The sequence below is a fragment of the Podarcis gaigeae genome (genome assembly GCF_964106915.1).
Source record: "Podarcis gaigeae genome assembly, chromosome: 3".
NCBI lineage: Eukaryota > Metazoa > Chordata > Lepidosauria > Squamata > Lacertidae > Podarcis > Podarcis gaigeae.
The window spans coordinates 80,405,501-80,422,797 of record NC_139680.1 but is presented as its reverse complement, the minus strand read 5'-3'; the positions used below and the strand labels follow the sequence as shown (position 1 = coordinate 80,422,797).

At 40.4% G+C, this 17,297-nt stretch overlaps 2 protein-coding genes across 7 annotated transcripts in view; one reads left to right on the top strand and one right to left on the bottom strand.

Annotated features, from left to right (window-relative positions):
* Nucleotides 1–7: 7 nt before the first annotated feature.
* Nucleotides 8–12,006, top strand: NDUFAF7 (NADH:ubiquinone oxidoreductase complex assembly factor 7). 3 transcript variants are annotated; one of them, XM_083732620.1, is made up of 10 exons: nucleotides 8–206; nucleotides 2,220–2,383; nucleotides 3,646–3,726; nucleotides 6,141–6,251; nucleotides 7,358–7,565; nucleotides 7,985–8,043; nucleotides 9,366–9,479; nucleotides 10,129–10,272; nucleotides 10,661–10,834; nucleotides 11,129–12,006. In XM_083732620.1, exons 1-10 carry the CDS (start codon nucleotides 125–127, stop codon nucleotides 11,342–11,344), a joined length of 1,353 nt encoding a protein of 450 aa, XP_083588746.1. In that variant the 5' UTR covers nucleotides 8–124; the 3' UTR covers nucleotides 11,345–12,006. The 3 variants fall into 3 exon arrangements, with proteins under 3 accessions (XP_083588746.1, XP_083588748.1, XP_083588747.1); XM_083732622.1 differs by having other exon boundaries at nucleotides 115–304; XM_083732621.1 differs by having other exon boundaries at nucleotides 115–493.
* The window catches only part of PRKD3 (protein kinase D3), a 53,215-nt gene continuing 47,452 nt past the window's right edge, over nucleotides 11,535–17,297 (bottom strand). The window contains exons 19-20 of one of the 4 annotated variants that reach the window (XR_014562506.1): nucleotides 16,276–17,065; nucleotides 11,535–15,998 (exon numbers count right to left, since the gene is read on the bottom strand). Coding sequence is in view for 3 of the 4 variants with exons in the window: in XM_083732257.1 (XP_083588383.1) it covers nucleotides 16,892–17,065 (174 nt within the window). In the remaining variant the exon portion in view is untranslated. Of the gene's footprint in view, nucleotides 17,066–17,297 lie in introns of all 4 variants that reach the window. The other 3 variants (XM_083732259.1, XM_083732258.1, XM_083732257.1) reach the window with 3 other exon arrangements.

The window sequence follows — 17,297 nt, the reverse complement described above, 5'->3', positions numbered from 1 at the left end:
AATAAGCATCATAGTACAGGCACGGGCCCTAAGGTGAACTCCTTCGGCGCTTCGCAAAATAATTATTTTATTTCGCTGCCAGGACAAGAGGGTCAGTGAGGTGAAGGAAGCAGACGGCGCGAGCATGGCGCTAGTGCAGCCGGCGAGAGCCTTTCTCCGGGGGATGCGCGTTGTCGCGCGAAGCGACCGTTTCCTCCGTCTCCATGGTAACGAGAACGATGCGTGGAACATACCTCAACAGCAAAACCTCACTTGCGTTTACTCTGAAGCAAGTCCTGTTGACTTCAGTGGGACTTACTCCCGAGTAAGTGCGCGGGGCTTGCAACCGAAGAGCGTTCGCAGCCGTGCCAGTCCCCACAGACCCGCCTCCCTCCACAAAGATGTTCCCCAAAAAACCAGGCAGCTCCCTGTATTGAGCCCTAGAATCACAGAATTGTAGGGTTTGAAGAGACCCTGGGGGTCGTGTTGGAGGAGAAACTATCCAGCTTTGCATGTAAGCAGCCGCCCAGTTTAACACCTCAGCTCCCAATTGCAAGTAGAAAGCAGTGGTAATGATCAGAGAAATGCACATCACCCCCCATATATTTGCTCGGAACAACTGCTTCTATATCACCTTCCCCCCACTACAAGAAAGGGGAAAGGGAATAAGCGCAAAGGGGTGGCCCCTCTGCCCGCCACCAGAAAAAGTCACTTAGTGGTAATAGGAAGTATGGAAAAGAACAGGCAGGAATCGGTAAATAATGAGCAATCTGATTTCAGTGGAGCTTAAAAGTACTTCGTTTTGGTTGGATCTTGCCTAATACGTTTGCCCCATGCCATTTATTTACATGCCTTTGAAGCACAGGAAGTTGCATTAAGTGACTACTGAGTCACCCGTTTGTCTGAATCAGGCAGTGTACTGTCCACCCTTTTTCAAAGAGGGCCAGATTTGATGAAGTGAAGAGCCATGAGGGCCAACCAGAGGGCCAACCAAAGTTGTTTACCTTTTTTCAGGATTGAAGTTGTTGAGGTTTTTACGACAGGCAATAAACTGCCACAGGGGCTGGATTAAACTGACCGGCAGGGCGGATTAAGCCCTTGAAACTTAGTCCCTTACCTTTCCCGCTCTGACCTGGCCACAGTGATCCATGCGACGGTCATCTCCAGGCTTGACTACTGTAATTCGCTCTATGCGGGGCTGCCCTTGAAGCTGTCCCAGAAACTCCAGTGGGTGCAGAATGCTGCAGCGAGGCTCCTCACGGGGTCTCTGCCATGGGAGCATATTCACCCAGTGCTTTTCAAGCTGCACTGGCTCCCGGTGGAGTACAGGATCAGATTTAAGGTGCTGCTTTTGATCTTTAAAGCCCTTCACGGCCTAGGACCCTCGTACCTATGGGACCGCCTCTCCTGGTATGCCCCACGGAGAGCCTCAAGGTCCATAAATAGCAACACCCTAGTGGTCCCGGGCCCTAAGGAAGTTAGATTGGCTTCAACCAGAGCCAGGGCCTTTTCAACTCTGGCTCTGGCCTGGTGGAACGCTCTGCCTCATGAGACCAGGGCCCTGCAGGATCTGATTTCTTTCCGCAGGGCCTGTAAGACAGAGTTGTTCCGCATGGCCTTTGGCATGGAGCCAATTTGATTCCCTCCCTCTCTTTCTTTTTTCTTTTCCTTCTCCTCCTGCGATGAGGCTACATTTTAATATTTTAATGTTTCAATATTTTAATGTTGTATTTTTAATTTTGTTTTTAAGTTGTAATCATTTAACTTGTTTTTATTATTGCTTGTAAGCCGCTCTGAGCCCGGCCTTGGCTGGGGAGGGCGGGGTATAAATAAAAATTATTATTATTATTATTATTGAAACAGACTTTGGACATGCCTGGTCTACACTGACAAGCAGCTCTCCAGGATTTCAGGCAGAGGTCTTTCCCTAGCCTAGCTGCTGATGCAGGAATTGCAGCTAGAACTTTTTGCATCTTGACTGATAATTTTAAGGGTTAAGTAATGCATTTAGAATTTAAATACTGCTTTCGTATAAAGCAATGTTCAGTTCCCCATGTTTTCCAGGGATCTTTAACAAGCTGATGGCCCCACACCTACAGCATTTTTTAAAAAAAGTTTCCTCTAACCATCATTAAGTTGCTTTGTATGCTTCCTCAAACATAGCTCATATTAGCCACTTCTAGAGAGACTATTTATTCAGTGGATCACTTGTAGATGGCTAATCTTATGTTTTTACATAGGTCGTTCCACTACTTTGAAATGCCAGTGCTTTAGTTCAGAAAGTAAAGCAGAGGAAAACAGTCCAGTGACTCCAATGCTGAAGCATCTAATGATGAAAATAAAGTCAACTGGTCCCATTACAGTTGCTGAATATATGCGGGAAGTTTTGACTAATCCTGTGAAGGTATGAACAGTACCACTAAATGTGCATCATTCAAATTTCACTTTTGGATTTGAAGCTCCAGTTTATATTTGTCTATTATTCAGATGAAACTTGTACCAATGATGTTGCACAAAGAGTAAGGGGAAGTAGAGGAGAAGGAATGCCAGCCCTGACCCTGACCCCAATTCAAACCAATGGGAGGGGATTTAATAATAATAATAATAATAATAATAATACATGCAGGGGGGCAGAACAGTAAGTTGACACTACATACTTCCCACTCTGGCAACCCAGCAGGGCTTTGGAAGTGGTGGTCAGTCCACCACTTTGCATCTTCCACACACCCCACTTAGGACTGCACTGCAAGGAGGTTTTGAAGGGTGAGGAACTGCAGGCTTAGGAGACAAGGTGGTTATAAGGCTGGAGAGAAGGTGAGACCTACACTGTGTACTAAGCTTTTGGTTGTACATCGTCACTACGATAACTAGTATAGTTTCTTTGTGGGTGGGCAGATTTGTTTTACATTCTCATTCAAATGATCTCATTTGTTTATGCTTAACTTTTTAGACATACAAAGACAACTTTTATAAAAGTTGTCATGGTAGGAAACACCCATCACATTTTATCCAAGGTATGGCTGTTGTCCAAAAATTACCCCTTAAGATAGTGAGCTGGAGCTTACTGGATAATCAGGATGGCTTTGATATCAGATGGCAGTGCCTCTGCCCTGCCCTTAGAATGCCATATTTTGAGGCCTGCAAGAGATCAATGCCTATGGAGCAATCCTAGTGGGGACCTCTGCATCAGACAATGCCCTTCATCTACTAGAGAAGAGGCACACCCACTCCACCCTAACACCCTCTAGCCAGCAAATCTGGGGATAAGGATTGTTCTGTGGCTCATTCATTCCCTTCTGCCTACATCAGTGGTCCCTCCTAGTCTGTGGCCCTCAGTGAGTTTTTTCCTCACTCTTGCTTTCTTTCATCCTTGGCTCTTTTTCTTACCAGCTGTATGCCTCTCCCACCCATCCTTGCCTCAGGCCATGGCTTCTCAACCCCCTGTCCTTCAGCTAGCCTGCATTAAGGCTCTCTGTCTCTTCTACCTCCTCAGCCCTCCTCCCATATAGTTTCCTAGCTGAGTTTAAGGATGGTTAAGGATGAGGACAGTTTTATATTTTAAGAGGGCTGTTAGTTTCTTTCATTAAACAATTTCAGTGTTGTAGCTAACTAGCAAGTGAACATAATCAAGAGTTGGGAACTGATTGGTTCTTTCTTCTTCTATAGGGATACTATATGCATCGTGACATGCTAGGTGAAAAAGGAGATTTTGTTACTTCACCTGAAATAAGTCAGATCTTTGGGGAGGTACATTTTTTAAAGTACATTTTATCTGATGAGATAAGGTAATGTTTTATGGTGCTGCTATTTAAGCCATTATCCTGTCAAGGTTTGCATGCTAGTCTTCTTCCATATGGAGCAATGTCACCATTCTGTCTCTGAAGTGTCAGAAAGCGATTTCCAAATGTTTGTTCAAATTACAAAAAAGTGCACTTTCTCAGTATTAAGCCTACTACTTCTGTGTGTATCATTTTAAATGAAGCTGTTGCAAAAATGATGACAACTATTTCCTGCACTTCATAGTTTGAGAAACCTGCTGCTGGTTATATGATTTACTAATATCTGAGAACTGGACCATAAAGAAGGCTGATCGCCGAAGAATTTATGCTTTTGAATTATGGTGCTGGAGGAGACTTTTGAGAGTCCCATGGACTGCAAGAAGATCAAACGTATCCATTCTTAAGGAAATCAGCCCTGAGTGCTCACTGGAAGGACAGATCGTGAAGCTGAGGCTCCAATACTTTGGCCACCTCATGAGAAGAGAAGACTCCCTGGAAAAGACCCTGATGTTGGGAAAGATGGAGGGCACAAGGAGAAGGGGACGACAGAGGACGAGATGGTTGGACAGTGTTCTCAAAGCTGCCAGCATGAGTTTGACCAAACTGCGGGAGGCAGTGGAAGACAGGTGTGCCTGGCGTACTCTGGTCCATGGGGTCACGAAGAGTCGGACACGACTAAACGACTAAACAACAACAACAACAAAATATCTGAGAACAGTGGAAAGTGTTATCACACCTTACACTCTGGCTTATGCATTTTAACAATTAAGATTATGTTAGTTTTTGTGACTGATATTGTCTAACTTGCAAGGAATTTAAGATTTTGCTGTTCTTGAAATGAACTGTTAGGTGTTTGGAGTGCTATATTAGATTTTTTAATGAATTGGCAATTTACTGTTATAATGATGTATTGATGTGTATTCCTGCTATTGTATTGCTATTCTTGTGTTGTGAGGCACTGTGGACACAGCTATGCAGAAAAGCAACAGACAAATAATAAATGAATACATCTGAAAGTTTCCCCAAGATCTTAAAGTTAAGCTGGGTTCTTTCCAGTATATACCAATTCATGGTAAATAACAAGAGAGACAATTTCTGCTTAAGGAATCTGATGTCATTGTTAGTGATGTAATAAATCCCACTAAGTTAAGAAAGAGATACTCCCAAGTAAGTATCTTTCATTAGGAATTTAGGCAGCAACTCTATACCCAGGAGTAAGCCCCATTGAAGGAGTTGATTCTGAGTTAACACATATAGACCGCACTGTTAGTTAATTCTTTTGATATACAAGAATCGAAGCCACCTGCCCAGTCTTGATTTGTCTGATTCTGAAAATTATTATTATTATTATTTTATTTATACATACATACATACATACATACATACATATATACATACATACCCCACCCATCTGGCTGGGTTTTCCCAGCCACTCTGGGCGGCTTCCAACAAAATGTTAATATACAATAGTTTTTCAGATATTAAAAGCTTCCCTATACAGGGCTGCCTTCAGATGTCTCTGAAAAGTCTGGTAGTTGTTTTTTTCTTTGACATCTGGTGGGAGGGTGTTCCACAGGGCGGGTGCCCCTACCGAGAAGGCCCTCTGCCTGGTTCCCTATAACTTCACTTCTTGCAGTGAGGGAACCACCAGAAGGCCCTCAGCGCTGGACCTCAGTGTCCAGGTAGAACAATGGGGGTGGAGACGCTCCTTCAGGTATACTGGACTGAGGCCATTTAGGGCTTTAAAGGTTAGCACCAACACTTTGAATTGTGCTCGGAAACGTACTGGGAGCCAATGTAGGTCTTTCAAGACCAGTGTTATGTGGTCTCGGCAGCTGCTCCCAGTCACCAGTCTAGCTGCCGCATTCTGGATTAGTTGTAGTTTCCGGGTCACCTTCACAGGTAGCCCAACGTAGAGCGCATTGCAGTAGTCCAAGTGGAAGATAACTAGAGCATGCACCACTCTGGCAAGAGTCTGCGGGCAGATAGGGTCTTAGCCTGCGTACCAGATGGAGCTGGTAAACAGCTGCCCTGGACACAGAATTGACCTGTGCCTCCATGGACAGCTGTGAGTCCAAAATGACTCCCAGGCTGTGCTCCCAGGAAGAGTTCTTCTAAGCACTGAACCTGAAGATTCAGGAAAACATCAACTGCCATCCAGCATACAGTAAACACATGTATTTCAACGGTGTTTAAGCAATTTTACTGTGTGCAAAACTGCACAAAACTGCAAAATTACCGTACATAGTAGGTGCAAAACTTACTATGATTGTAAACGTAAATTTCCATTTTTCCCTGAGATGAAATGCTTATGTGCCACTCAGTTTTCAACTAAAGTGTTCTATAGGATGAAAAAAAATTACATCTATTTCTTTTCTCTAGTTAATAGGTGTTTGGTTTGTTAGTGAATGGATGGCTGCTGGCAAGCCAAAAAAAATTCAACTGGTGGAATTGGGCCCAGGAAGAGGTAGTCTTACTAATGATATTTTGCGGGTAAGTAAATACAACCTTTTCCTCCATAGTCTGGTGGGTTTGAAACCTGCCTTTTTTGTACATTTCAGGCTGAAATTCTTAAAATTCTTTGTTTCTCCTGCTATTCTGCACTAGATAGCAAGCTTTAGGAAACCCTTGTTTGTTTCAAACCTTTCTGTCTAGTGCAGAATAGCTGGTGACTCATAAATAAATCTTGGTTTACAAGGCCTTGGACAAGTGTCACAGCCTGATGTGCCACTCAGTGCCACTTCCCTTACCCCAGTCCTCCTCCTGTTATGTATTGTCATTAATATGAGTGCATATCTATCATCACCATTACACTAGTCTGTATGAAGCCAAATATTTTTGTTACCTCTGAACTTGACCTAGCTTGTTTACCAACATTAAACCAGAGTTCCCCAGTTCTAAAGTAATGGCAAACTATGGCTGAATACAAATCAGAATTGTTACTCTAAAGCTAGTGCATGACAGGAAGAAGAATGAGGCAAAGTATACTTGATCCCAACGCTCTTTCATGACTCCATAAAGTTTGGTTTATCAGGCCTCAAAACAAGCCTTTGTGAGGCACAGCAGAGTTATGGTTTTTAGAAATTCTGCCTGTGTATCATTGATTTTCAACTGTTCTTTGGTCCCTAGTACCTACCAGTTTCTGCCTTATTGGCCTGCAAAACAAATTTATATCCCTGCCTTTCTGGTTTAACTTCAGGAATTTCATTGTGAGGCCAAGGTAGCTGACGTGCCATTTAACCCTAAGTGCTTGAGAAAAACCACTATCATTTCGAAAAATAAAGGGAGGAATCCAATGTTGCACAAGTAGAGTTTTGCTTGCGTAACAGGACTCTTCTCATTAGTCCCTCCCGTGCCCCCTTCCAAATCTTCTCAGCTGTCTCCCCTAGTTCTCCAGAGTGGATTTTGAGTGTGGGAGGGGAAAGAAGAATGCAAAGCCGCATTGCATGAGAGGAAATCCATTCTGCTCACATACAGGCAACATTGGATACAACCTAATAACTATAAAACTATTGTAGAAGTCTTTTAAGCACAGCCTTGAAGAATTTTATAAAATCACTACCTGTTCTTTGTCTCTAACTAAACTTCTTCATTTACAGGTTTTTAATCAGCTGAGTTCTGTCCTTAGTAAATGTGATATTTCTGTTCATTTGGTGGAAATCAGTCCAAAATTAAGTGAGATTCAAGCATCAGTGCTCACAGAAGGAAAGACAGAATTAACAGAGAGTCCCACTACCTACATGCAAGGGGTTACTAAGACCAGGCTGCCAATTTTCTGGTACCAAGACCTGAATGATGTGCCAGAAGGTAAGGTTTGTTGCTTGTGTGTGTGTGTGTGTGTGTGTGTGTGTGTGTGCGCGCGCGCACACACACACACACACACACGCATATATTGAACTGTCATTAGTTCTTTTTAAGCTTTGCAGTGGTGGGGTGTCCAGAGGCTATATAACTGTAGATCTGCTTCTCCTTGGTATGTTTTAATGTGAGTTTGGATAGTTTGATTGCAAAATGTTTATAGTAAATCTGTTTTTGAAGGTTTCAATTTTTGTGGTGGTAAAACAATTTTCTAATGGTTCTTCATACTGTGCTTGAAATTTTAGTTTTGAAGCTAGTGCAACAGATACCTCATACAGCCGTTCCAAGTGAAGACTTTGGATGCTATTTAAGTGGAAAAAGTTAGTTTCAGATGTTGTAATTTGATTGACACTTTGTTTTTCCTTTAGGCTTCAGTTTTTATTTAGCACATGAATTTTTTGACGCTCTTCCTATACACAAATTTCAGGTATGATAGCTCTTTATTGCATGACTTGACTTTAAAAGTATTTACTATTTAGAAAGAGAACAAAACTACAATCCAGTGGAGGTAGAGAGCAAGTATGTTTGTGTCATGGAACTGACATGCTTTAATAAGTACATGGAATGACAGAAATGAATTTAACTTAACGACAACTTATTTTGTACAATGAAGTGTATATATTATACAAAATAAGTCAAATCATTAAGTTAAATTCATCCTGGTTATTTCAGAATTCCCAGCATTTTTTATATAGCAAAAGTTTTATATTTAGATACAGTGCATGTATTCTAATTTTGGAAACCAAGATCGTAGGGAATAATCATCAAGTACTTGCACTGTACACAGACATGTCAGCAGTCTTGTAATAATACAAGATTCTGCTTTTAACTACATCTATTGATTTAAATAGGCAATGGCAGGATTTGTGTTATTCTTTTGCTAGTTGCACACTTGTTTATCTAGTCTACAAGGTTGGTATACAAATCATATAAATTTGTATAAATATTTGTTTTTTTACAAATTTACAAATTTAATAAATAATATTATTACTGGCCAGTATTAGTGGTGTATTGGAGGAGAAGTGTAGGGGAGCACTGCTCCAGGACTGTTTCAGAACAGAAGACATGAAATCTGCTAGAATAGCAAAGTTACTGATGGACTTTCCTTGCTGGGAGGTGAATGTGGTGGTAAGGCCACTTTCAGTTTTCCTGGTGTTTCTAAAAAATTAGCATAGAAGTCAGAGAATGAGGGAAACAGGCAAGCTGAGGCTGGAGATTGCTTCCTCTCTTTTTCATGAGCTTCCTTCCAGCTTAAATGCATTCCTAATTAAAAGCTAACACTTGCATTTCAGCTGCCTCACAATATTTTGTTAATGCCCACTGTGTTTTACAATCTATCCTGTCAGAGGCAAGTACCACTGAGTTTTGATAAGAGCTTATAGGAAACTATGCACAGGATTACTGCCATGCTGATTCTAATAAATTGGATATTAAACATTACACAGCTGCTTTCAGATGTGCAGATGTGTGTAATAATGGATCAACACAGTTGACTGGGTTTTTTGTTTCTACTGGTCAGAATACTAAGGAATACAGCAGGAACTTTACCACAAAGGTACAAATTAGTGAAGCAAAATCTATTCATGTTTGCTTTTAAAGAACTTCACTGAGATGTAAAAGTATAATAAATGATTAATCGGCGCTTTTTTTGTCAAGAGCATATCCTTGAATAAACTTACATGAAATGGTAAACAGTGTAGCTGACAATGTTCAATAAAATCCGTATCCAACTTATTTTTAAATTAACAGAAAACAGAAAAGGGGTGGCGTGAGTTGTTGGTTGACATTGATCCAGACACTCCTGACAAGCTGCGATTTGTCCTTGCGCCATCTGCTACTCCTGCTGCAAAAGCCTTCATACATGTAAGCTCGCTTATATAATCCTCTCCATCCAGCTAATACTGCCATTGTGTTACATATTTTGAGCTGCTCACTGTTTTCAAAATGTACTTACTGCAGTTATTATCACTGTTTCAAACATACTTATCTGGCGGTTTTTATTGAGAACATCTTAGTATGCATTTGTTACATGCAATAAAATTGTAAAGGCTACTTGCTATGTGAAACCAGACCAGTAAGTGTGATACATCTGTATTTCATTTTAGGAAAAGAGATGGACAAGCAGAATATTAAGCTATAGATTCCTAAGGAAAACTTTATAGAATCTTGTATAGCAGCTTACCTGGTGTTTATCAAAATAACCAGTAAGACCATTACTAAAATGCAACAAATCTCGCATCTAGTTTATTCCGACAAGGGGTTTTATTTCATAACAAATGTAGGATCCAGATAGACATGTGACAAACCCCGTCTTGCAGATTTCCTACTATCGTTTCCCTGCAGGGAATCCTGAGAATTACAGGTTTGATGGACGATTCATGTCCTCCCATAAAACTCACAACCCAAAATTCTCATGAGGGAAGCTGCAGGAAAGTGTCAGGACTTATAGCTGTAGGCATGTGTACATATACTGCTACATAACTGTTTGTTCAACCCCTGAATTCTCATTTAGAACAAAGAATCCAGAGATCATGTGGAAGTGTGTCCTGATGCTGGTATCATCATCCAGAAGCTGGCCCATAATATTGAAAAGAATGGAGGCAATGCACTGATTGTAGATTATGGCCACAATGGAACCAAAACAGATACATTCAGGGTAGGTTGATTTATAAAGGTTCCTACAGGACAGTTTGCGTGAACAGTCTGTTTTTTCCAAAGCTAAAATTTCTTCTCTACTACCTGGGGCAGTTACTAAAGTAGTTTTGCGGTAAAAGGTGGAGTAGAAGTGCACCATTTTGTGGCATTTATCTGTTGCCAATAATGTTATAGCCAGGAATAAGTGGTGAGGTTTTGGAAAGGGAGCCATTTCTAGCTTAAGACAGCATACAATTCTTCAAAAATCATAATTATTAACTTTAAAAATTCCCTTTTTATAATTGGAGGTCGTTTTTCCTCTGTGCTCTATTTTTGTCTGCAACCTAAAAAGCTGCAGGGTCTAAGTGAACCATTCCTCTCCCCCCCCCCCCATTTCTATTATTTTTCAGGGATTCCGTGGACATGAACTTCACAATGTCTTAATATCTCCAGGAACAGCGGACCTCACAGCAGATGTTGACTTCAGTTACCTGCGAAAAATAGCACAGGAAAGAGTAGCAACCTTGGGTCCCATAAAGCAACATGATTTTTTGAAAAATATGGGCATTGATATCAGACTGCAGGTAGGAGCCATTTTCTGGCTAGTTTATAAAAACTAGTCTTACTTAACTGAATACACTTAGATTATCTGTAGCTGATTTAAGTCTCATTGTAATGGGAGACAGAACCTGTATTATTTACTTTGAAGGGTGGGATATAAATTTATCAAATGAACAAGTTAAAATTCAGAATATACAAATTTGGAAGGGCAGGAGATTGATGTAATTCTAGGATGGAAAGTAGCCAAGTTACAGGTAGCACAATTGGACAATTCTGCAGTTTTAAAGGGGATTAAAACAATTCATTTTCCCATTTAGGTACTATTGAAAAGTGTCAATGATGCAGCCATTCAGACTCAGCTGCTTCGAAGTTACGAAATGCTAATGGACCTGGATAAAATGGGAGGACGTTTCCACTTTTTTGCCATGTTACCTCACTCCAGATTTACAGCTTCAGATCAGCAAAAGAAGTCAAAAGACTCAACAACACATTCAGCATTTGTTGCTGGCTTTGGTGAACTCTCATGGAAGTGAACCACAATGTGAATGCTTTAAGAGAACGGTGCAGGCTTCCCATTGCGAATCATGGAAATAGCGGTATGTAGATAGGTCTCGTAACATTCACGTTGCCTTTCTGTAACAATGCCTGCACACAGGGATTTTGATACAGTTACCAAAGTTAGAGGAAGTACAGAGGATACAGTAGTGGGGAAAAGACGCGTGATAGGGAAATAAAATTTATTTTCAAGCTTAGAGGATATTTACAAACAACGGGACATATAAAAATATAAAAAGTACTTGACAGTGTCTTTTTGAGGCTACAAGTTTTACATGAATATCTTCTAGCATCAATACAGAACTATTTCTTCAATGAATGCAACTTAACTGAAAGACAAAGATTAATGATAATGCAACACTGGGTACAAATTCATCTGGAGCAACAGATTTAATGCCAACCTTCAGTGACTTAAAGCTTTGATTTAATAATATTTGTAGGCATTCATTGGAAAGTTAGAGTGCAAGCTATGCAGTTTATTTATGGTTTGTGAAATGTGTGTAACAGCTGTTATAGAGTAGAAACATTCCAGTTATTTCTCATCTTTAACCACAACAGGGCTTTTATTCCTACCCTACTGGTCCAAAATTTTGCTATCCTGAATCCTGAAATTAAATCAAGAAGCATACCTGACACTGTACATTCTTGACTCGCTTTGCTGCTTTTTAAATATGGCTCTCTGATGCTACAACCGATCTTAAGGCTGCAATTCTATATACACCTACCTGGAAGCAAACCCCACTGAACTCAAGGGGACTTATTTCTGAGTAGACATCTATAGGATAACAACTGAGTCAATCCGAAATAATATGGATCCTATTCTTTTGTTGCATAAGTTTACAAAGAAACAATAAGACAAAACAGTGAAACATCTATGAACACTTCCAATAGATTAATAGTTATGCCACAACAAAATGTGCTTTGCTAGAACAGCTACTTTCAGTGTTCAATACCATGCTATAAATACAGAATAGTTCCAGCTGTATATTAAAAAAAATTGAACAGTAGCTTCCAATAATTTTACAACATGATTGGACTATTTATGATAGGGGCTTCCAATCATTTCACTTATCCATGACATTTTGACTGCCTTTGAGACTTAGTCATTCTCATCTCTGCTGTGGATTCTCCCCACTGAGAGCACTGCTTCCCACGCCTACAGTAGAAAAGGTTAAGAAACTGATGACAATAAAATTACAATGACCTTTTCTATAGGTGAGAAACATTTTCTAGAATATTTTCTATATTTACTTTGAATACATTTGTAGCTTAACTACAAGGATAATCTGCTAAAAGTTCCTGGCTCATTATTTTGGACTCTGTGGTTTGGAGAAGGCTTCATCCACATTAAACTTGTCTCTTGCATTTCCAAACAGCTGCATTATTTCAGAGGGTCTCCCCTACTTGTAGAAATTTATTCCCTGGAACAATTTCCAATTCAAGATTGTAGAAATGCATGTTCTTTGAATCCACATGTTACTTGCAACCCACTGGCCCAATTTACATGTTACTGCTTTGGCAAAGTTCCTGCCATCAAAAAGATTCTTGGTTGTCCACTCACTTCAATAATAAAAGCATCAGTCATGTAGGTAACTCTGGCTACATAATCAGTACTTTTATACATTAATTACCATGTCACATTGGAGTTTGTAATGGGATAACAAAATAAGATACAAAAAGTTTCAGTCCAAGTATTCTGAATACAGAGCAAAGACATGAAGAACTGCAGGTGCATAGCTGACTCTCAAAATCTGTTCAACAAATATGTCTGAAATTAGGCCAGTGATTCATGTGGGTCACAGTAAACATCAGTGAGTTAGTGAAAATTCTGGTTTGAAGCAGGCCATAGGTGCACTACAAACCTCTTTTAGAAATGGTGGTGAACACATGGTCCTCAATATGTTATTAGACTCCTACTCCCATTATCCTTGCCCATTGGACGTGGTGGCTGGGGCTAATGAAAGTTCAAATCTAAGGATCTAAGTGAACTTATAAATGCATGTTCTCTATTCAGTGACAGCAACATCCAGTGATGAGTTGCAAATGGAAAATAGTCTTCATAAATCAAAATGCCACAGGCAGAATTTTCACATCACATTACCTCAGTATTTTTTAGCTGAGGCCGCTCACATAAATCAAGGGAGACACACAAATGGAAGAATAACCCCCCATATTTCATATATCCTGCCGTTCCAACTCATATGCCTCATAAGACTATGAATCTGTAACCCAATGACACACAGTCTTTGTTCTGCTTCACTCCTGCTAGACTGAAATAAGGAGTTTGTGAATTGCACCATTCATCTAAAATTTGCACATTAGAGAAATGCTACCACTGAAATTGAGTTTGTCTGTAAGTTTGTCTGGCAACTGAAACAAAGCAACAAAACACTACAAGCAACAATATTTGTTTCAAATTAAATAATTATACAAGGTTCTTCTAAAGCTTGCTCCATCATAGTGTACTCCATTATTCAACACATTTTCCTCTACTTGTGGCAATCTAATTGGAGATTGTACAGCATAGAAAATTCCATTATACTGAATGCTCACAGAGTATCCAGAACACACTAATAAATTTAAGGTCAAGAGGAAGAGATGGAGAGGTGGCCAAATCCTTTTGCTGTTAGAGGATTTGGAAAATAAACTGGCCTATGAACAGCTATTAAAGGTCATGATCAAATGAAGCTATATGCTAGAGATGAGGCCACACACTGTTGGAACTTACTTTGAAGTTTTTTGCTGCAACAGCTACAGCAGCATGCCTTGGCCAGAGCAAGTGTTGCCATGAAAATTTCACAGAACGCTTCAACTGCACATCTGGTTCTTGCTGACATTTATATACAGCTTATTTCAATTGTAGACCACATTTCCCTGAAAATGTTAACTTCATAACTAGATCCAGGTTAGTTCATTTGTTTGCCAGTCCTCTATTATAAATAGAACAGTTGGTGGAGATGAAATAAAAAATTAAGCAAGGTTTCTATTTTAGATTTACTTTAGTGACATTTGCACTGGTTGTCCAGTAGCCTTTAATGTTCTGAGACTGCTTTAGGTTATCTTCATATAGCCTTGTTCTTGAACTGCTGCTGCCATCATTTCTCCAGATCAAAAAATTTGGTTTAACGTAAGGGAATGTATGCACTGGACCTTCCTTATTGTGATAAGATTTTTGAGATTCTTCTTCTGTGTTCCTCTCTTGCTCTTTACATAGTTGTAATTCACAGACATGCAGAGGAATAACTTTTATGTCAAGTGTAAAGCCTAGTCCTGTAATGACACAGAATGCAGGGCAAGTGAAAGGAGGGCATGAAATGCTGGGAGAAAGCAAAGTGAAAAGAAGTCAGCTGATGACAGTTGAAGAAGAGAAGATGCTGAAGACCGACCTGAGGAAGGAGATGGACAGGAAATCAGAAAGAAGAAAGCAGATGCAAAACAGAACTATTCAGACAGCAATAATTAACACTATGATGGAACAAACAGTGGCCAGGAAGTGAATTCATATAACTGTGTTAACTTTTTTATCTATAACGTACCACCCATTCATACTCATTAAATCAGGAGTGCTTGCCAAATTGATTCTCATCTGTAATTGAGAACTGTGTGGATTAAATGTAAGTGTTTTGTAAGCAGACCTGCTGGCAGGAAGGGAAAGGAAGAAAGGGGTGGCAGGTGTTAGCCCTTCCTCCAAGGCACTTCCCATCCTTTTCCTATCAATAGATCTTTTAAGAAGAAGCCAACTGCATCAAGCAGAGTGCCTTGCAAGTAAATTTGTGTGGGGCAGGAAGGAGGGAGGGAGGCAAACTCTTTCCACCCTTAACTTCTGAGTGACAAACCCAGCAAGTGGGAGGCAAAAGGCCACAACCCCCTGATCACCAGCAGCTAAGAGTGATTTTGCTAGACTACAGGGTTTAATGAAAGCAGAAGAAAAGCAAAGAGCAGAAAGCAAAGAGCAACCTGGAAACATAAATGACCGCATCTTCTTCCATGACACCAGAGATCCTAAGGATATATTACACTGTGGAATCTAGTTACTAGAATTAATTGGAAATTAAGTAAAATGTTATTCCTTTCAAGAAATTAAAAGATTCTTTGGGGCCAAACTGCAGCAGACAAATCTCTTTCAGACCAAAATGAATGACAGCACAGAAGTATGCGCGCCCCCCCCACCACCACAAGGCTATTGTGATGCACCTACTACCTTAAACTTCCCACCACAAATCACGTTTCCACAGTGGAAGGCTAAACAACTGAAGATCTTAGTTGTGCACTGGATGCTAATTGGCTGGAGCCAAATATGTAATATGTGATATGTGAGAGGGAACAATACACACAGCAGGAGCTTCAGTTTATTCTATCTGGTGCAACAATTCCCACTGCAGAAGATACCAATTGCTTTTAAAAGTTTATGTCTAGCACACGGAACTGTTGCGCTCAAAAACAACCAGTGGAGCACTTTTTTCTTTGCAGCAATATGCAAATTACATCTCTGGATCCTAGTCTATCGATAAATTAAGGCCGAAAGCCCTCCATAAGCCTCAAGGTCACACTAACAACTGCCACACAATGATAATTCACCATAATGCTTTACTGTTCTCCTAATGTAAATGTTAAGGTGAAAACACACCTTGTCTGTATTAAGTGGGATTATGGAGTACAGTGGTACCTCAGAATGCGAACGGGATCTGTTCCGGAGCCCCGTTTGCATCCAGAAGCAAACGTAATTAGCGACGGCACGTCTGCGCACGCACGCGTCACTTTTCGCCGCTTCTGCGTATGACGTCATTTTGAGCATCTGCACATGCGCGAGCGGCAAAACCCGGAAGTAACACGCTCCATTACTTCTGGGTTGCCACAGAGCGCAACTCGAACGTACTCAACATGAAGCATATTCAACCCAAGGTATGACTGTACTTTCAGTGCTCTGCACTTCCATACATCAAGAGGCTACTCTAGTTAAGCAGAAGGACCACAAATCTGCCTTAAAGTTATTGGCTCCCTTTTATTGCTTTTCCAACTCATACCTGCTAAATAAATATTCTACCAGTGTTTTGTATGGGGCTTAAAAATCAAGCATTGTTGTAGTTATTTGGTCATGGTATATATTTCAGGTTTCTCTACAGCTTCATAACAGATGTATCTAAATACCAGAAAATAGTATTCTATGGCTTAGTAGGTAGGAACTAGAAAACCATTAAAATTATTTTGTTATTGTGTAAACTACAAAAACCCTGGAAATTTCACATACTACATCAAGTCTCTGTGCACTTCATCGGCCAGTAACATCACTGTGATGTACCAGTAAGGCAATGTTAACACAAATATTTCATGGCTTTTAACCCAGTGCCGGATCACATTCATAGTCATAGTAACTAGAGATGTGGAGCCTTTCCCAAGTCATCTAGTCCATCCAAAAACTGATGGAAGATCCTTCACTGCTTTATAGACTGAAGAGCAAAGAGCAATACTTGCTCCATCAGAGTATCAGTAATGGTTTAAGTTAAGTGCCTTTCCCTGGGTAACAATTATGGGTCTTCCTCCATATCATCTGGATTGGGGGCCATAATGAAATGTTTGGGGTATACAAGATTGTGCTCATACGCATGTTCTTCCCAGCGAGCATCATCACTTTCATGGGTAATATAACGCTCTCCGATGCGAGTTTCAAACTCCCGAAGATCAAGCCAAGTTTGATAATCCTAAAAAGAAAAGTTTAGATGAGTTGTTTCTGAACACAATGTTGATCTTAATAGCGCAGTGATTCATTTCTAAAAGCACAGTGTTACCCAACAATATTCAGTTCTGATGATGGGCAAGTTCCTCACTCCCACCACAGCCTCTGCATCAAACCAATGTAACACACTGATTTCATGCCAGTTAATCACATTACTTTCTAACCCTTGCAAGACCCCAGTATGCCTATCTTCATGC